Raw genomic sequence first — 22,611 nt, 5'->3', positions numbered from 1 at the left:
TGTTGAAATGTCTCGGTGAGGTCGAAGTTGATCAGGATCTTAATCGTGCTTCACGTTCTAAGTTACTTCATTTGCACTGTAGACTGTTGTCTGGCATTTTTGAAAGCTCTAGCAATAAAATATTTGTTTCGCATGCGGCATGAAGACGCGCCTAGCGTTCTTCAGGTCTTTCTGTGAAATTTACAATACATTCTTACAGTTAAAATATGGCGTTACTTTCCGCGGATAAGCGTGCCTGGCGTTGTTGAGTATTCTCATGTATTCTCATTCGAAAACGCAGTTAATTCAGTCGCAATTCACGCTGAGCCTAGGTTTCTGCGGTGTGCAATTCAGCCTGACGCTCTGTGGATGCATCAACTCTAACATCATAGTCTTCTTCAGATTCTTGTGATCTATTTAGTCTCTTTATTTTAGGTTTTTTGCTATATTGAAAGACGTTCGATTGTCGTCGATGCATTTTTATAATGAACTAGCTTTGCCCGCAACTTCGTGCGCGTTTGAATTTAACAAAAAAGTTATCATTAATTTCGTAGATTTTACTATCTTATTAATTCTGTATTAGGCAGCTTTTGTGATATTAAGTCGTTAGTTGGAGGCACCCGATGTGACGGCGGAGAGGTGGCATGCGCGAGGGCTGCGCGCGGTACTGGATAGTATTTGGCCATTGCAATGTGACTTTATAAATAAGTATTTGGACATTGCAGCGTGACTTTGTATATAATTCTAAAATAAAAGTAGTCTAAGTTACTGCTTATTACATCAGCTATCTGTCAGTTAAGGTCGCGTCAAAATTGGTCTAGCTCTTCAAGAGGTTAGCCGGAACAAACAGGCAAACAGACAAAAATTGTAAAAAATATGCTATTTTACATACATATGCATTTAGTTAAAAGTGGTTATTTTAATATTACAGGTTTTGTTGGTTTTCATATAAATTTAGTTGTACTCAATTAACATATTCTGTAATTTAATTGGTTTCTCGGTAAAATCTACATTTTCATATCCTACTCGAATATTTATTAATTTTATAGAAACTAATTAATTAATTATTTAATAGAAACAGTCCAACAAAGGCTACTATTTAAATCATTTTTATTTCAGGCAGTACGGCGATCTTGGAGGACTTTCATTTGACCTGAAGAAAAAAACAGAAAGTACTTAAATAAAATATAAAATTAGTCATCGCATTCGTATCGCAAACAACAGTTGTATTTAAATGTAAAACTAATTTATGCAATTCTCAAGTTAATTTGATAATGGCTGTTGCACGTCAACAAGACCTCCTTAATGAAATTTAAGGGTCAGAATGTGATCCAGCATAAGAAATCATTTAAAAAACGTTGTAATAATCATACAATGTGTTTGACAAAAAAAGTGTTTAACGTCTTTTAAAGAATTTCTTACAAAATTATATCTAAACAAAAGAAGACTGGACTATTCTAAACACGATAAAGGCTCCAACAGGAAGGTAATTTTACATTACATATCCTGCAAAAAGTATAATCCACCTCGTTTAATATAAATTAATTTCAACTATGACCTATAAGGTAACGTAATTTTCTTTAAGGCATTTTTTATTCTCCATTATTTTAGGTAGACGATAACAAGCGATAGATATAATCGAAACATTACCTAATATTTTTATATTATTTGTGTTATTAGTAACGGATGACAAAGATCGTAACTCTCGATTGATTGTTAATCTTGTAAATAAATAATGTTATGTGAAGCCTTGTTTTTATTTGACGTCGATACTAAAGTTATGCACTGGTCATCTTAAGAATATCCCCTGCTTGACCACACTAATCTATGATTACGTTCATATTTAGAGTCCTATTCGTAATCGGATGACTATGTCCTGCAAGTGAATTGTCTATGAGAAAATCTAAATGTTCTTGATTAGTTTAAATATGAAAATAACCGATGACTGTTTGTTCAATATAAATACGGGCTTTTGTATGGGAATATTTATCCGTCAGTGACAGCTGATAGATTGATATAAAATTGTTTTAGATCTATTCTAGTGTTAGGTAGAGTACAGACCACAACCTAACTTTTTTTTTGATCGGCTACCTTTGTCACGTATGAATCACGATACGAAGAGCTATAGGCGTTAGAATTTAAGGTCCTAGGCCTTCAACTATTAAGTAAATTACTTCGGTAATGAAATGTTTGCGATGATTCTCTACTTGATGTCCCTAGTCGTGGTTTCAAGGATTATTGATCCAAAATTTGCTGGAGATATTGGATGCCAGCATGAGTAGGGATATCGCACGATATCGGTAACAGTCGAATCAACAGTGAAAACGCACCTCCTTCCGAATGCCTTCGAGATGTTGAACGTTACGTTTTTGTTCATGAATTTTCAGTAGTTGCGCCGTCTTACGAGCTGACTGTATTGCACTCCTATCGCTTGGAAAGCATGTTAAGCTGTTTATTTTGCGTTTGATCTCAGTCCGGTCGTGTCGCATGTCCCTCCAATCATACTATGAGAGTGCACCTGTATTTTCGCATATGCCTGCGCTCTATAATATCTACAATATATGCAGATGTAGCCAATACCCCTTGAGTGAATGCGTACGTGTTATCTTCTCATAATTATGTTTATTAAAATATCTTGTAACATCATTAATATTATTATCTTTACATAGTATAAAACAAAGTCGCATTCTCTGTCCCTATGTCCCTTTGTATGCTTAAATCTTTAAAACTACGTAGCGGATTTTGATACGGTTTTTTTTAATAGATAGAGTGATTCCGAAGGTTTTTGTATATAATACATAGACAATATAGTTAAGTAACACTGATAATTTTAAAAGTTTCTAATGTGATGTCGTAAATTTATACATTTTTTGCGCTTACATTGTAAACGCTGACTGAACCATACTAGATAGATCAAAATAATGTAGTACAGAATTATACATCTCAAAAATGTCTACAAAAAAGTCCGCGATGGTATATGTCTATCTCTTAAAAATAAACCACAATAAACATTTTTTTATCGTTTACTTTTTACGAGAAATAATGGCTTATTTTCGAAACGATTTTAAGCAATATAGCATTAATCCTTATCCAATTAGGTACCTTAAATAAATTGTTGATTTAATATTGATATATATGGCCCTTTACAGTATATGATTTAAATGAATATTTTCGAAGATATTACAGATTTAAAAATTGCGGAACGTAGCGTTTGCGGTGGTACCGGCCGGCCGGGACGGCGGGAGCGTGCTATAGACGCGTCGGAGGCCGCGGTTCTCCATGTAGCACTTTGAATTTAGCAGCGATCGGACGCGGTTATTATCGGAGCTCTCTAGCGAGGGAAATAACAATCCATACTTCCATACTAATATTATAAATGCGAAAGTAACTCTGGCTGTCTGTCTGTCTATCTCGCTTTCACGCCTTCACGCCAAAATAGAGTTTGACATTTCGTATATAGAATAGCTTGGAAGACCGTCATTTTTGAAGTTAGAAGTATGAAATTTTATTTTTGTGCCACTGATTAAAAATGAGTAGATACGTATTTAAGTGTGTCTGGATATTTTACGCCTAAGGGGAGAAATTGAGTTTGACATTTCGTATATAGGTTAGAATGGAAGTCCGTCATATTGAAGTTAGAAGCATGAAATTTTATTTTTGGGCTACCGATTAAAAATGAGTTGATGCGCATTTAAGCGTTTCTGGATATTCTACCCTAAAGGCTGAAATACACACCAATGTGGTAAACAAAGAGGTCTTACATTAACGTAGCATTTTACGTTAATTTGTAAATATATTCATATTCTACGCGGGCAAAGCCGCGGGTAACAGCTAGTAATATATAATTTGTATATTGTATCCAGCAGCGGGGCAAGACCGAAAATTTTATGTGAACACGATCAGGGTCTTAGCACATTCTGGGCCTCTAGAAATCCTGGATGAACTGTTATTTTATATGTATATCCACTTTAAATATAAAAGAAACATCTGTCTACCCTTAACTTTGGAGGCTCTTTAGAGGGAGGGCCAGTGGCCCCTTTAATCGCGAGACCGTGGGCGATGGCCCACGTCGCCTACGTCCTACGCCGCCTATGATTTGTATTACAATATTAAAGGTCATATCTCCTAAAATAAAATAAAATAAGTAAGAATTTAAATTATATCCACCTACTAATGTGACTAATTGATATTTTTTAATTATATTTTTCTTTACAATATCATGCTGTAGGTAATAATAGGAAACATAAATTGATTGTTAGAAATCCTTCTTGAATCAACATGTAAAATTTCTACTCTGCTTGCAAGATTTGACCTGCAAAAATAAACAAGTTGCAAGTTAAATAAAAGCTTCTAAAAATAAAAAAAAAACTATGTATTAAATTTTCAACATAAGGTCGAATGTAAAGTATTAGAATAAGTATAAGAGCGCCATCTGTAATTTCACGTTGAAAACAAATCCGCTTCGACATGCGTTGATCCTTCATAAGGTAAATATCACGGTAGGGCGGGCGGCGATATCAACAAAATCAGAGTGATATGCCACGAGAGGGCAGTATCATCTGAGTCAGGGGCGGAGGGCGGACGGGGTCGGTGTTGCGCGCGCATGTTACATAACGAATACGGAGGCTGTAGGGGCGCGCGCAGCGGGCGCGGGGCGCGGGGCAATCGATGCGCGCCCGGGGGGAGTCAGTCGAGCGGCGAGCGAGCGACATGGCGGCGCGCCCACCCCGCGCGGCGGCCCCGCGGCCCGGGCCGCGCGAGTAGGTCGCCATGCGCGATGCGGTATGAGGCAGCGCCGCGCCCGGCGGGCCGGCCCCCGCTAGCGGCGCCGCCCCCGCCATGCGAGCGCCGCCGCTGCTGCTGCTGCTGCTGATGGCGGCCGCGGGCCTGGCCGTGAGTCCGCTCGCGCGCCTCAACCCCTGGCTGAGCGCGTGCGATCTGGAGGAGGAGGGCGCGAGCGCCGAGTGCGGCGACGGGCACGCGGCGTGCGGCGGCGGCGGCGCCGAGACGCTGGCGGGGCGCGACGTGCAGCCGCTGTGCACGCTGGGGGCCGGAGCGAGAGCGCGACGCCTGGCCGAGCTGCGGCTGCGCGCCTGCTGCGAGCGCTCGCCCGCCTCCGCGCTCGACCGCAGCGCGCGCGCCGACGTGCTCGCCGGCGGGGAGCGCTGCGAGCGCACGCTGCGCGACCTCCTCGCCCTCGATGCGATGGTCGCGCGCGTGCACTGCGATTTCGCCACCATCCTCCAACGCTATGACTGCGACCAGTCCTATTCCGTACACACGTGTAATGAGTGCCAGGTGAGTGGTCATAACATGAACTTCTTTGGGACTAGTTGAAGAATTTCTATCCTCATGAGTGAAGTGATCAAACAACATCGGCATCATTGTTATATTTAACCATTTCAGTCAACCAGTAGAGTGAGACATGGAAGTTAATAAATACTCTTTGAAGGGATTAGAAAAGACAGACAAGATGAGATATACGCGGGATTCGCCTCAATGCTTTGACGATTATAGATATGCGTGTATCGATCCATTTGGGCAAGTCACGCTTCTTAACCTTACACGGTAATGATGATGTTTGTATCGAACTAAACCAAACTACGCATAAAAATCCTCATGTACATACAAATTATTTTTTCACTGGTATTGTTTTTATGATTTGCTTTCCAAACATCTTAACTTAAACATATCGTAAAATATGTTACATGTCAATATTCGTGATATAAACCTTCAAAAATAATATGGAATACTGACCAAAAACATGTCTATTATATTGAATTAAATAGCTCTAACAACATGTATAAAACTTATATTTGTTTAAACACAACTTAATCAAATCGCTAGCTGAATAAAAAAAAATGAATATACGTAAACGATTATTCTAATAATCCATCGGAACTACCAAGATTCGATATAAATAGTACCTATAGGTATTGAAACACCGCTATCCCATTTTACTAAAAATACATTTTATACAAGCTGAAAATGTTCTACTTATGAGTTACATAATCGTCAGGTACTGTGGAAGGTGTAAGGAATGTGAGAGCAGTTTCCGCAGACCTCATTTTATTTATTTAATGAAAACTTTTCGATCCCAAGATATCAATAAATTATAATAAGTGTACATATTATTTTCAATGACACGCGTTACATACTTATATTAGTGTAAGCACAACAAAATGTTAACAAAATAAATCTAGGTGGTCAAACATTGTAATTTATTTAAATAAAATACGCAATACAATAACTGAAATATATTTAAGGTTACATGAATTTTAATATGTGGGATTATCTGTATTTTGACACTAACAAAATACAGATAATCTATGAGTTTTTAATCATGTTAGGTTAGGTTTTTTTTTTTAATTTTGATGTCTAATAAATATTATCCAGTCAAGTTTCGTCACCGCATGCAACATACGACATTCAAAGATTTGGTCTCAGTTCCTATTGTTACATATGATTTGGTAGCCGCGCCTTTTTTCATCGAAAGGTATAGGGTGGCAGACCCAATTATTGCCACTGTTGAGATGTGGTCGAACTTCAAATAGTTCTTTTATATGACGAATAATCTACAAAATTATTATATTTATTGTATTTCTTATATAATAATAGATGGTAATATTTGAAACACTTTTAAAAAATCTAGTTAGTCAGAAAGGTGACTGGAAATAATATTAGTATCAGAGCTATCATTTGTCGTCAACTAAAAATGTATAAAACAATAGAATATAAACAGAATAACAGATTATAGTATGGGTGTAAAGAGATTGACAAATACCTGAATACAATAATGTGACCATGTTAACGATCATGTATTGAAAATGAGAATATTATGAAAATTATAATTTTCCTTAGTATATTGCACTCTTCGAAAGCGAAGCGTCGTTCCAGTGCCAATTGATAACTACAAACTAAAAGTTGCGACTCACTTAGCTTCAGTTTTGTTTGGTATTATTTTATTTTATAAATGCTATAAACGATACACTATGATTTGATTTAAATTCTCTGTTAATAATTGGAACAGTGCTAGACACCTTGCTTAACACCTTTATATTTATATATTTTTCTATTTCATCAAGTATTTGAAACAAGATTAAATAAGTAAATAGTTGGATTGTTTTGAAAACAATCTATCTATAAAAAAAATGTATAACATTATTGGAATTGTAATTTAAAATAACTTACAACATGATTAACTTACAGTATGGTATAATAACAGTATAAATAAAATTTTAATATTTTATTTACTTATTGTTGTATTAAAAAAGGAAGTATATCCAAGAAAATGTCACACTAAAAACTTCACATTAACAAAATATCCCCGAAAAAACATTTTATCTTTTTTAAGCTAAAAAGTTCAGATCATTCATCAACTCTCTACTAAACCCATTTGTTCTAGAGAAGTGAAATTTTGACAGATAGTAAAAAATGCAATGAATGAAAACAGATTTGAAACGAATGAAAATACAACTACAATTTTGGGAAGAATAATGTCAAAACAACCTATTACGTTTTTCAATCGCACACTTTGGATGTCATTTGAAACTTTATCGAAGCTTTGAATATTTTATTAAGAAAATTACACTAATAAAATATTGAATATTTTACTGATTATTATAGTGTCATTATTATTTTTTTTTTATTTAAGTATTTTTTAACTTCTTCGAAAAAATAGATTTGTAGAAACGTTGCATTTCTATTTGTGTGTTTCAGTTTTTCAAAATTGTTTTAAATGTTTTAAATATAAGTCAGTTATGTATTTAAAATGTAAATTATCTAAAGTCAAAATTTTTTGCATTTCGATCAAATTTCTTTACATAATGTATTGTGATTTTGAATTAGTTTATTTATATTTTTAATTTAAAGAATGATAATATATAATTGACAAGAGGGCCACCGCCTATCGGAGCATAGCGTACTTACGATTTACCGAACATACAAAAAAGTAGTTGAAAAAATAACACTACGTTTATTTTGATTTTTTATAAAGCTAACTTATTAATTTAAATTTTACATTACTTTTACTGTTTTACAATTGCTTAGTTCTGTCGCTGACTACTCAACGGTTTCAGTAGCGTCAAAATAAATATATCAATCATAGTTTTCCAATACGTGCATGTCTTAATCATTCATATTTTTTTCAACTTCGAGCAATAATTTTCAAACCTCAAAAACTTCCTATAGCTGTGACGGTAGTGTGTTATAATTATTTAATACTTTAAGGAATTAACCAAAGCTTGTTCTTTCGAAACTCTTTTTGAGAACTATCCCTTTGCAAATGTTTGGTAGTGTTTGTTTGATGATGTTTAAGTCATATTAACTTAAAGTACAAAAGATAAATTAACATAATTATTAAAGTAACATATACATACAAAGTAATAATATTATCAAATGTTATGTGGAGACTAGCCAACTATAACTACACAAGTGAATTCCTTATTGACTTAATCCAATAAAATAGCTATCTGATACAACCATAGTGAGATCTGAACGAAACTCGAATGACTTCACTATTATGTTCTGGAATGAGAGAAAATAAGGCAATAGTTATTAAAAGTGACTTGTTTATAATGACTCACCAATTACATGATTATTATTCTGACGAAAAAAAAAATGGGTAACAAAAATCCAAAGTTTTCGTTGGTCGGTTTTTGTTTTCTCTATCACATCAATAGTCTGTATTAACAAATAATAATATTTTTTATAATTTAAAAATAAACTTGCTGAAAAATTATAATTTCTTATGAATGAACTATTAAAATGGTATAGCTTAGAATTTTCTTAATGTACTTTTGAATGGGTGGGTACTTTGGAATAGTAATATTCATAATAGTCGAATAGTTGCTTGATGATAAAAAAAAAGGTATTCAATTGTTATAGTGAGTTAACAATGATTAAAATTTTAAGCAAGACTGAACGTGAGAGGCCACGCAGAATAGATTTTGTAGGTATACGAATAATATAAAGCAAACTTCCGTTCTCGTGTCTCAATTACACATTAATATATTTTTAATGCTAATGCTGCAATTCCGTTCTTTTTTTGTGGTCACCACCGCACATTGAAAATGGCGGTGTAAAAAATATTAACCATTCCTTACATCGCCATCGCCAATGCGTCACCACACTGGCTCACTCACCCTTTAAACCGGTACACAACAATACTGAACATACTACTGGGCTTGCATAAAAGCCCTATCACCAAGTACTCTTACAATTAGTTAAGTAAGTTATTGCAGTTATAATTGTTTTATCTATATTTAGAAAACATAACCCGAAATGGCTCATATGTTTCATTTTTTTTTATTTAATGTATAAATTATTGTTCATTTTTTATTTAATGTCTTAATAAAGTTTAAGATGCAGGTCCTTAACCCGAATATTATGAATAAAGTCTCAAACATCGTGAGTGTTTTAAATTTGTATGTACATACATTTTTTGGTATTCCAGTTAATAATCATGTTATATCTAAATAAATCTTCAAACTATCATAAATATTACAACAGTTAATATTAGGCTGTTCATATTGCTTATCAATCTTTTTCTAATATTTTTCCTAAAAAGGATAGAAGAATACTTGAATACATAATGCAATATTCTTTTAAAGATAATATAGAATAGGCCGTTGACCCTACCCGTTTACAGCTCGTCTGCGTGTCAATAACCATTTCCTATTCAAACTGATCACCTGCAGGCTGCGTTTCAGACGTCAGAAAGCTTTCAACCGTTTGCCGGCCCATTAGCTCAGATGTTTTAAGAAATATGCTTTTAATTATTTTTGTAAGTTGAGCCGAGTTAGTCAAGTTACTAAAATATATGAATTGCCGACGATTACGGACTTCATTTGTCTTGTTATCTTGTAAATAAATCAAATTTAAGGACTATTAAACATGGTCATTTGTTTATGATCGGCAAGGTTTTAAGATCATAAGCCAATAAAAGAAAGTAATGTAACAGCCTGTTAGTGCCGCCCTGCCACTGCTGGGCCTACTCTTCCTTTTGAAAAGAGGGTTTCTGAGCTTACTCCACCACGCTGTTCTAATTCGGCTTGGTATCACTAATATACACTATAATATCACTAATTAAGCACATTAATTCAGTGATGCTTGTCCGGTTTTTATATCTTTATTATCAGTTATAGCACTCGTCTTGTAATAAATGGGCAAATCCAGGCTCTCTAAAAGAATTTAAAAGTCAAGAGTCGCACTATTTTCCGTTCCCAGTCTAAGGGCGAAGTCTAACACAATTATGATGTTTTGTACAGATTATAATTCTTATTAAAGGCTCTAAAATCTTTATTTGAAACAGAAGACAAGTACACAAGCCACATGATGTTGTGATTGGTCATTGATGAAATATAAACCATTCCATTGGCTCACTACTTAACGGTCTAAATACAACAATTGTAAGCAAAGTATTGATGTTTGGCGAAATAACCGATGTGTGGGTGTTACCTATCGAGACAGGCTTTCACATAGCACTACATACATAGATTTAAATATTTCAAAACAATTTACAACTTTTATTTCTATTGTAGTAAATTATTTTTAATAATAACTAAAATATAGTTATATATCCCATTCAACGACGTTATCTATGAAAGGTTTTATGTATAGAGAGGAATATTATGTATAATGGGGAAAATTACATGAACTCGCCGGTTTCACCGGTCTATTTATTTTATTTAATTGAAGTATATGTTTAAAGTTGTATTTATATATATGATGTTTTTAATCAAATAATACAGTCCCTATAAAATTTAGTTATATATACAAAAATATGTTTAGCGAGAACCAATCAATGAGCTTCGCAGAGATTGAATAACAGTGGATAAGTCGTTGAGTTCTGAAAGCAAAGTACGGTCGTCGGTATTCAATGAAGTTTAGTGTTGCCAGTACCTGAATTGAATTTCGAAAAGAACATATCAACTAATCGTATACCTTACAACCTTTTTCATTTTAAATTATATAACAGTTTATTCTAAATCGTTTTTGTTTAAATCATGTTTTTCATTCTGGTTATTGACAATTTTTAATGTTTAAGATAATAGTTTCAAAATATATTATGATTTATTTATTTAAAAATATCACATCGCACCGTGTAATTCATGTTTAGTAAGTGGAGTAAGTAGGTATTTCATTACTCTTATAAATAATAATATATGTCTATGTCTTATTTTGCGTGAATGTCAAATCCATCTCTCTGGATGATCTGGCAGTGTTGGAACTTTCATTCAAAAACACGGCTTGGATTGAGGTTAAGTAGTCGTGCGCATGCGTGTCTTTTACACATGCGCCCTGCCCCAGTGCGTCGCAATGATTTCACCTTCCTCAGTATTTTGGAGTTAGAATTTTGTCAACTTTAATTTGTCGCTACAATGTCTGCAAGACGTAGGTATTTTGCTAAAGAAATTGTTAAATATCACTTTAATTTTCTTGTTCATGGTAAATATTTGTAATTCTACTACTATTATTTTTGTCTATATTCTTAATTTAATTTGATTTGAGCATTCGAATTAATATGTTTTATATAGGCCTGTCAAGGTATTTTTGGATCGTAATTCTTAGCCGACTTACAAACGAAGCAATTCAAATAGGACTTATTTTTGGGGTGTATTCATCGATATTATCGACTATTAAATTGAAGTCTTCTTTTTTTTGACAAAAAATTATCTCTAAACAAACTAGTAATAGTGGTAGAAATGTTATGTAGTTTTATTCTGTGTATATTACTATTTTCTAGGTATATTCGCCGATTTTAAAGGTTACCTTATAAATATATATTATAATAGTAGTGCAAAAACCTTCATTATATGTATAACACCTCACCTTATTGCCTCCACTGGTGACACAATGGCTGGTTCATTTTTTGCCCAGAGGATCGGAATTGCGATTCAACGGGAAATTGTTGCTAGCATTCTTGCCACCATTCCACGCGGTCATGATTTGTACAGTAGTTATTTTTAATTTTTATTTTATTTGTACATAATTAAGACCTTAATGTTAATATTTTTTACGTTTAACTATTATTATTAATAAAATAATAATATTATTATTAATTTTTATATCCGCCATATTTATAAGCGGGCAGTGTTGTAACGGTTTTAAAAATAGTTTTCTATTTAATTAATTTTAGTCTAAATTTGGTTCCGTTGAAGTTTGTAGTTTAAGCGTACTTTCATGTATTTCTTAATAAGGTTTTTTCTAAAATTAATTCTTAAAATGTTATAATGTAAACCCATCAGCATTTCGTAGTGTAGGTTTTGTCGAGAATTACCAAGAAGGATTTTAGCATTTTCTCTTTTTCACGAGTCAAATAACACTAAATAAATACAATTAAATTTTTATCTTTCTGAAAATCAACGTATACTACTCAAATTCCCTTTACTTAAATTCCCTTGTTTATCGAATTTTTCGCTAATTATTTAATTCCATTTGATGACAAAACTTGTAAAACATATATGAATATGCTGTGATAAATGGAGACTTTTTTAGTTTAATACTTTAATAGTTATACTTATGAATGTCAAATCATTAAATATCATCTACCATTGGCTATTAGTTAAACTATGCTGTGTCGTCTTCTTTCGAATGTCTAATGAGTGATGACAGAAAGAGAGGCATCAGTGTTTAACAAAATTCACGCCTCGAACGTTAGAGCCGGAATTATACATAACTGAAATAAATTTACGTCACAACATTTCTGTTCGATCTTAAATGCTAAAATTAAAAAGGAAAATAGAATGTCATAAAGATGGGTAAATATTGCCCACGTTGAGATTTCAAGTTAGGGTACTGCGAAACAAAGGAACAAAAGAAGTGGAGTTACGGTTTCAAACCTTTCAGCCGAAGAACTCTCATGAAATCTTCATTAAATCTGCACTACGTCATTAGCTGTCTTAAGTATGGCACTGTATATTTCTGTTATGATAACAATTTGAGACATTTAATCATTGAAAGTAAGATAAATGCTTAAAATGAAAACTGTTATAGTATTAGTTGAATTCCATACATAGTAAATTGTTGAACTTTCATTTTCACTATTTCAGTATTTATGGTGATGATTCATATAAAGATTCTTCATTTTTATGTTATAATATTTTTATATTATTATTATTAAAAACATAAGCTAAAATTTTAAAATCTTCAAATAAGTAAAACTTTTCATTATTTATATGTCTAGACAGACTGTGTAAGCTGAGAATGCGTCGATAAAAATAGTGGCCAACGGTTGGTCAATAATTACACGGACATTAGTAATGTAGTATGACGTTTGGCGAGTTTCAAGCGTAACTGTCACGCACACCAAGGTAATGAAGTCGGCTCGTTTGTATATATAAATAATTTAAGAGAAAACAAACATTTTCGTAAGGCACCTTTTCACAATTCAAAGCGGAGTAAGTCAGCAAAGTAAGTAAAGCACAAACCGTACTCGTGAGTGTTCCAGTTTCTGAGAAAGACCTTGTTTTGAGCTAAATGTTTTCCAGTTTAATACTCCACGATGTGAAGTCGCAGGTTATCGTTAAAAATATTGCACATTAGTAAAAAGTAGTAAAATTGTCTATATCTAAATCTCATTGTCTCAGTATATATAATATTTGACAGTACGCCAGAAAGCTATGTTAGAGAAAGGTCTATGACGGAATCTCTATAGTAATAATCAGTTTATTGTGTTAATACTAATAATATGATAATTATACAGTTATCGAAATTACTAGATCTGCGAATGGAACATGTTGGTTGGTATTTTTCGTAACATTTACCAGCGATGTACAAAATCTTAAACGGCCTTACCTATAAATGTTGTCGAGGGTTACTTATAAAGGATTACATATAAAGTGCGGTTTATGTCAAAACTGTGATGAATGACAGAGAGATCAGGATTGAGATAATTGAACAACTCCTAAAGATCGTTTCTAAGTATGTCAAATATCGTCATCATTATATATCGGTAGTCGGACCAACAAACGGGCCTATTGGTGGTGGTGACCACTGCCCATAACTTATCATATGGTGATATGAGAAATTATTAATATGCCTTTAATTATGCGCACCAACCTTGAGGACTAAGATGTTATGTACATTGTGCCTGTAGTTAACCAGGTTCATCCATCAAACCAGAACACAGCAACAGTTATTATTGCTGGTAGAATATATGATTAGTGGGTACCAAGGAAATTTAACCGAGATTGCCGAGTGGTTAGAACGCGTGCATCTTAACCGCTGATCGCGGTTGCAAGCCCAGGCAAGCACCACTGAATTATCATATGCTTAATTTGTGTTTATAATTCATCTCGTGTTCGGCGTTAAAGGAAAACATCGTAAGGAAACTTACATGTGTCTAATTTCAACGAAATTCTGCTAAATGTGTCCACCAACCCGCATTGGAGCAGCGTGGTAGAATATGCTCCAAACCTTCTCCTCAAAGGGAGAGGAGGTCTTAGCCCAGCAGTGGGAAATTTGCAAGCTGTTAATGTTAAATAAAATTAAGACAGCAAATATTCGAGCCAAAATTAAATACGTAAAAGAGAGGGGGTGTAATTATTACTTAAAAAAACATTTTGAACCCTTGAATGTTAAAACAACGAAATAAAAATATAATTTTTAAAATATATTCTTGAATACTCGAAGATACTTGCGAGGTTTATACTCACGACCTTTGGTGAGTGTCCAAAGTTTCTATCCTCATCTCAAGCCATCTTGGCTCACGCGATGATAAACAAACCTCACTTGTTTGCCAATATAACGAATTTACGGTTTACTAAAATATCGATAACCAAATACCCGTACATACCCGTATCTAAACGTACTAGCGAAACAAGCGAAGATAGTCATAAGGAAAAGCGCTCGTAGATCTATAGATCATGAGTCCAATCCCGAAAAAAACAAACAGTTTCCATAGTGCTAAAATAGTCTTTAAAAATATTTTCGTACTAGTTAAGAAAAGTATGAAAGAAAGGCTCAGGCGAGTAGACTCCACATCCAGTACGAAGAACCCAATAGAAGACGAAGTATTTGTTCCGCAAATGTTAGATATATTAAACGGTAGAAAAGTATTCAAAGAAAATTCTAACCTCTTATCGTATCATCGATAAAGATTTTATACGTAGTATTATTTCAATATCCTTACCAGGGGCCAATAAAATTCAATTCGTCCGGTGTAAGTGTTAGATAGGCAAATTGCTTATGGCGCGCTGACGTTCCCTTGCCGGAAGGAGTGACAGCGCGACACGGAGGAAAGTTTCCTGCTGAGAAACGATCGTTTCCTACAACCACCGTCCCCGTGTCGCCGCCAGTGGTTAATCTTATAGTTGACCTAGTTACCTATGCGACCCACATTAATATATTTCTAATACAATTATTATCGGTATAACTTGTTAATTGATTTTATTAATAAGGAAACCCCAATGGAATCGCCTTTGCCGTGTGTCCTGTAAACTGTTATAATGTTTTAGTTGTTTTTTACGTACATATATAACACATGAAGAAGAAATATAAAGATAGATATTAATATAGATTTGATTAGAATAGACCAGAGAATCATTATTGATGTACAGAGTAAATAATTAAAGCCACTATTTGCCTAATTTTTAGACAAAATATAAATGAGTTAACCGTCAAAATATACGAGTGACAGTACTATCGATATATAAATAACATTTATGGACATTAACATATAACAGAAAAATATATTCAGTGTAAAAAGAGTCTGAACGGGTGAATAACAATTTGATTTTTCTGTAAGTTGAAAACGATTCTATACCGTTTTCGCAGTTGAGTTCACATAGTGACCTACATTTGTCTGCTACATATGTAAACTCTTAGAATAAATAAAAAATAATAATTTAAATATAGAATCGATAAGGTTTTATTAATTTAACAAAATTATAATACAGTTGAAATAAAGAAAAACACATGGAGTTTCATTGATAGTAATAATTAAATAATTTCTTTTAAAGTCGATATCTTCAAAGTTTGTTTGATTAAAAAGAAATCAGTATTCGAATGGTATTAATCTAGATATAGTCTAGATATAGATAATCTAGATAAATCTATATATCTGTGTTTCAGCTTTTATTGAGAACAAGTAATAACAGAACGTAACATAAGATGACACACTCAAAATGTACCACCATTGGGCCAAGGCTGTCTGCTGTAGAGCTTATTCCAATTTTCTCCAATAAGTCGTTCGATACTCATGTTGCAGATTTTCATCCGACATATGCTTTCCTTCACCGTCGATCAAGACGAATCATAGCAAATCAAGTACACGAAAATTTATTAGTGCTTGCGGGTTTTGAATTAACAATAATCGATTAAGATTCACTCGTTTTAACCATTGGGACATCTTGGCTCTTTGTAATAGCATGTTATAGACGTTTCCTTTCCGAAACGAAAAGTGAGAAGACTATGAGTAGGTACGATCGTATCCTCTAGCTGTCATTTTAAATTCTGTCGCGATTCAAATTTGTATTTGTGAAATATTTCAATAAGGATAATTAGTAAATAGATAAGCTTTTGTAATATCGACTCTAGTCGCTAAATGCTCGCGAAAATTAGTAATAAAGATATTTGTGTTATATATATTACATACCTATATACCTATCGGCCTACTGACTCCGCTCCTGAATCTAATCACGAAAATATCTTACATAACTGTTTGACTTTTCCGGATATGTTCATTGCCGTATAATGTTGGTCCGATCTGGGATTTGTACCCTGGGTTTCGGAATCAGTCATATGAGCGAGACAATGGAACCAACGAGTCATATCATCGTCATCGATCATAAGTCAACGTTCCAGTCATACGTATGTAGGTACTCTAGATGTTTAATAATTGTTTGATTTTTCCGGAGATTTCACAATAAGTGGTTAATATATAAAATTTATTTATACTATGAGTCGTAATATTTCTTGCATACCATTTTATTATTCTCGCTTGCGTCGTATTTATATCTGACGACTTGCTTTTATATTACAATTGAGTTTGCTCATCGTATTTTTACATCGCTACAGTCTCGGCGCTGTAAGTTTTTCTAAGCTCTTGAGGTACACCAAGGTTTTTTATTATATTGGTTTGGGATAAAGTTTACTTTTAGCTTTTTATCAATATTTTCTTTTTATAATATTATCTTATTAATGTAGCTAAGGTATTGTATATATTATCAGTGTAAATAGGCTAATAATACATATAGAAAACTCTAGCAGACAATAATTTGTCCAAAAATCTAGTTACAAATTTATACCGCTCGTAAATTTTCCACATTGACGTCAATGGCCTCCTGTCCTTTTAAGGAGAAGGATTGGAACTTTTCACCATACTTCTTCCATGTATGTGTATCTTTGTGGCAGAATTTAAATCGCTATGTAAAGGTTGAAATTGTTTTATGACATATTCTCTAATGATCGAGTGTAAAATGTATTATAAATCACAGCATTACTTTCCCGGTTTTGTTCCCGCAACATTCAGATACGATCCACGCGTCCAATTTTCTGCGTCATTTCGGTTCTTATATATTATTTTGTATTTAATGGTGATAGCTTGCACTGTAATTATATTTTAGATTATCTTTAAAATAAGCTTAAAACGACTTTGTATACGTCTTTGTATTAGACCAACGGAGCTGTCAATATTTTTACTCATATATTCGATTTTATATTGTAGCACACCGCCGAATTCTCGGGTAGCTAGAGTAAATATATAAAAATGTATAAACCCCATTTAGTAGGATTGCTTAAAGCCTTACACTGTATAAACTGTAGGTGTATAATAAAGATTAACTGTTCATAAATTAGCATTGTAAGGTAAAATGGAGTTAGCGAAGAGGTATCTCGTCTGGGGTAAAAGACTCTTTTGGCTTGTTTGCGAGCTCAAGAGGCTCTCGAGGCAGAGGCGGAATAGTTGAAACTAAAATATTTATGTCATACGCTCCAACTGAAACAGCTCTCTTTACTAACTACGCTATGCTGGCCACCCATTGGTTTCAACGCTGGTAAGGGAGCGTTCAAATATTACGTAACGCAATTTTTGAAGATTTTTAACCATTTTTACCCTAAAGTCGCAAAAAGTTATGTTATAGTTATTATCTTTGGTATAGTTTTAATTAACTTTGCGGTAATAATACTAAATAAAACAAGATATTTTGTTTATTTTTTTTTAATTTTTGGCTTTACACATAATCGTTTTCGTCTGAGATCTGAGGTCTGAGATAGTAGAAATAGATCCCACAGGCTGGACATACTTTTATCTTTAGGTCGGATTGTACAGATGGACAAACCCTTCTAGAGGAGGTGATAGATCAACGAACACCCTTACAAGAAGTGGCGAAGACTTGGATGTTCCTTTGTCTAGCAAATTGGGTACTACGAGCTTGCTTGGTGTTTGAAGTATTGGGCAAGTTGGCGGCATGAAAGTATCCGCAAACACAGATTTCAATGCAATTGCCAATTTGGGAGTGTTGATTCCCTAATTTTATATTAAAAAAAAAACAATGTTACGTAACGTGTTGTAAGAAAGACCCCTCCCGCCCCTGTAACGCATCGTAACGTTATACGAGACACCCCCTCCCCCCCAAATTGCGTTACGTAATACTTGAACGCCCCCTAAGATTAAAATATAATTATACTATAAAATTTCAAATTACAAGTTCCATTTTTAAAAGTTATCTTTTTTTAATACTTATTTAACCAAGATAAAATAAGTGAAGAATCAATATTATAGATATTCCAAATCAATTATTATCAATACCAAAATAAATTAGTTTTCTAGTAAATGACTTCATAACAAAAAATGAAATAAACTTTTACATTTACATCAAAGATAACTAAAATAACTTTAATATTGAAATATACTATTTCCGCCTAAGATTTATCTATTATTATCATTCTCATTAACAAATCGATTTCTTACACGTGCATTTATGACGTCATCACGAAATAGTGGAGGTGATTAAATAACGTTACGTTACGGATACGTTAGTATTTGATGATTTCCAGGTAGGATTTTAAATTAAATTGTATTATCGTGGTATATTATTTTATTAATATAAAAAAGTAACTACTCAGTTTCTTGTTGGTTCTTTTTGGTAGTATCTAAATTCCGAACCCGTGCTACATTGAAAAATAAATAATGTTTAGATTTTGATTATTCATTCTGAAAATTTAGTCTATTTTCAATATTTCCAACAAGAATGTCATTAATCGTTTATTGAATAAAATTTATTTTTGGAAATTACTTTTGTAATTTTGTGTGCATAAAGGCTTTATAACATTAACAAAGCTCATTTCGAATTGGACAAAGTTGAAAGTTGGAATGTTTGACCCTCTCTAACGCCCGTTCCTTATTAGCATTACACTTTAAGCACATTAAGCAGAATGAAGGACAGGTTATCATTCAGTGATCGTATACTTAAGCAATTTCTGACAGATACCTAAAAAAATCATACAGAAATAGTAAAGTTAATTTATATATATATATATAAAATATTCTAATATCTATGTATATATATATATATATATATATATATATATGTATTATTTTTAATTTACTACGATATATATTTCAAGAGGATTATGTTATGCGAATCGATAAAGAAAAAAAACTCGATAGTTCTGTAAGCGTTCACTACGAAATTGCATAAGCTATTCTACTGTATTTAGCTTCATGTGTCTTCTATGTATGTCGCGTACTCGAAGCCTGTGAAACGAAAATGCATCAGTGTTTCGAATTCATAGACACGTTCTATCTCTTTCGGTGCAACTAGTTATTAAATTACTCGAACATTGTTTAATTAGACAATTTATGAAACTAGTCGTTTGTTATGTAAAGTCGCTTAAATTGCTTTTGTAATTGTGTTTTCTTATGATATAGCTTGGCGGACTGGCAAGTGGCCCAATTGATGGTAAGTGGTCAAACCATCTAGACACTAGCGCTGTAAGAAACACTAACCATTCCTTGCTTTACCAGTTCGTCACCAACCATGGAAACTAAGATATTACGTCCATTACACCTATAAGCACTCACCCTTCAAACTATAACACAACAATACTAAGTATTGAAGTATTGCTGTTTGGCGGAAGAATGTCTGATGAGTGTGTGCTTGCAACCAGAACGGCATGCACAAAGCTCAGCACTTTGTTTTTATACTCATATATCATATTGTGTTATTGTTGCTGTCTAAATACTGAAAAGTTTTAAAAATAATCTTGTATATTTCACAAAAGTTACAAGTTAATTAATCATTCGTACTAAAAAGGGGTCGCTTGACAACTGAACTTGATTTTGAGTTACCTTGTCTTTTAAAACCTAGGATGATATATGCTTAAGGGTTATTTAGTGTATTATCTTAGGCATTGATATAGTGGTCAGATGCGCTAAAACTTTTGTTTTCGCCACAGAACAATTCAATAATGTATAAATAAAGGGGTCTCACAGGGATGTCTTTCTGGTCCTTTTCTGTTCCTCGTTTGGATAAAAGACTCTCTTTACGTTTTAGGTAACAAACAAAATATTATTAAAACAAAATCTCTCACTGAAATAGTACATTGCTTAAATATTAATAACTTAAACTGTAAACGATTAAATATATGAAATATGAAATACCATTACTATAAAACAGATAATAAACATTAAAACCAATAAAAACTTAAAAAAACTAAACTGTAAACTTTATACAATAAAGTTATCTGTAAAAAAGATTTATGGTTATATATGGATTGTATAAAAAATATCTGAGTATTTTATACGGCCCCACAGGTAAAATCTCCCAGGAATAACATTTGTCACTGTTTCTGGCTGTGATTAGGCTTTGATCCATAGTTTGTAATACCACAATACTGAATTTATGTAAACTATCACCAAGTGAATTATCTTTTTGTAATACCTTTATTTAGCTTATTCTTTAGTTTGTAGCTAAATATATTTAACATTACTTGTAACAAATTTCAAGCATGATAAACTAAATTAGGTCGTCCTTGATTCGTTTCATATATTATTATCAGATGAGTCGAGAAAATATCAATTTGTATTCTAACGCTGATAGTAAAGTGTACCTTCATCAAATATGACTGACGGCAAAGTGTGATAGCGACCCGTGATCTATGCAGAGCGGCTATCGGTGCTAATGTCAGTTTTATTAATAAGATTAAGGGATAAGGTATAATGGGATATGCAATAATGCTTGTAAATATTGAAGAATTTGTCCAAGAAATTTATAGTTTCAATCACAATTATGATCAAATATTATCCATTTAGTGGACACTAATAATAATAAAATTACTACATTTATTTTCTACAACCTTCAAAATAAAGTATTACCATAAGTTGGTTTTCGAAATTCCACGACTACAATACTACGAAATACGAAAAGGGCTCACCTTTAGCATAGGTATTGGCAATATAAGAAGTAAAACAAGGATATGGACAAAAGGAGAGTTCTTATATTTGGCTTTTTATATTTATTTGATTCAAAGGCGTGTCTGAGGCCTATATTTATATTATCAGAGACATTAATCACAGTTTCGCTTCCGTGGTTCGTTGTAGGCGATACTGTGCTTCTCCCGATCATTAAGTGTAGGGGTCCAAAAGGGCTCGGCTCTTAGTCCGTTCTTATTCAACGTAGTACTAGATGTTGTCTCGGCATGCACCTAGGACCAACCTCCATGGTTGAAGGTGAAGAACGGCGGTCTGCAACTGAATGTGGCGGACGGCGTGTACTCGTATATGGCTTCCGGGAGACTAAATTCTAGCGCTATGTAAATAGGGCTTGAACCAGCCGTTAAGTCGGAGAAGTTTAGATACCTTGGATCCGCCCTCATGAGTCCGGAAGCATCTCTCATGACGTTCAAGCCCGTAAAAGTAGTGCTTGGGCCAAATGGCGAGCGGCGCAAAATAATGCCCAAGCTCAACCAGCAGATAAATGTATAATCATCCGACTGGTCCTTTTATCCGGAGGCGAGTGCTGGTCAGTACTATCTCGGCACATTTAGGAGCTTCATGTTACGGAGCTGCTGAGGTGGATGTGCAGTGTAACAGCTGACCGCAACTCGTTCATCCGAGGTAGTCGAGGGGTCCGAGAGGTAACGAATAAACTCTAAGAGCGTCGACTGTGTTGGTATGGCCATGTCGCGTGTCGACCTAATGACTATGATGGAAGAAAGTGCCTTAACATGTTTTTTCCTTGAACTAGGCCTTCCGGGCGTCCAAGGAAGCGATGACTGGATGTCGTGAAGAAGGACGTGAGAGCCAATGGACTTTATAGGTGACGCTATAAATCGTACCGTTTCTTGGACTACGCCTACTATGTATATTAATTTCAAGTTAATATTTATTTCATTTATCTATAAAAACTATGGATGCTCTTGCGACAATATTTCATCATCGTTATACTTATGACAACTCCAAAAATATTTTTGTTTATATTTTTCCATCGAAGTCATACGTAAAGCTTGTGATAGAAGCAATAATAATACTAATGAGTTTGTGTGCCCGATCAGTAAGTCGGTCAATTTATTGTTGAATTAAAATTCACCAAAAATTTTAAAATTATTTTTAGGATTTTATATGAATCAGGTGTCGCAGCTCTTAATTTTAAATCTAGCCGAAGCGCTAAAAACTCTAATGGCTGCGGT

At 33.7% G+C, this 22,611-nt stretch overlaps 1 protein-coding gene across 1 annotated transcript in view; it reads left to right on the top strand.

Annotated features, from left to right (window-relative positions):
- Window positions 1-4,696: 4,696 nt before the first annotated feature.
- Window positions 4,697-22,611, top strand: part of Mid1 — a 65,634-nt gene continuing 47,719 nt past the window's right edge. Inside the window, exon 1 of the mRNA XM_026629084.2 lies at window positions 4,697-5,277. Coding sequence (XP_026484869.2) covers window positions 4,819-5,277 — 459 coding nt within the window. The 5' untranslated portion in view covers window positions 4,697-4,818. The remainder of the gene's footprint in view (window positions 5,278-22,611) is intronic.

This window comes from Vanessa tameamea, chromosome 5 (genome assembly GCF_037043105.1).
Source record: "Vanessa tameamea isolate UH-Manoa-2023 chromosome 5, ilVanTame1 primary haplotype, whole genome shotgun sequence".
Classification (NCBI taxonomy): Eukaryota; Metazoa; Arthropoda; class Insecta; order Lepidoptera; family Nymphalidae; genus Vanessa; species Vanessa tameamea.
This window is presented reverse-complemented; position numbering and strand designations above follow the sequence as displayed.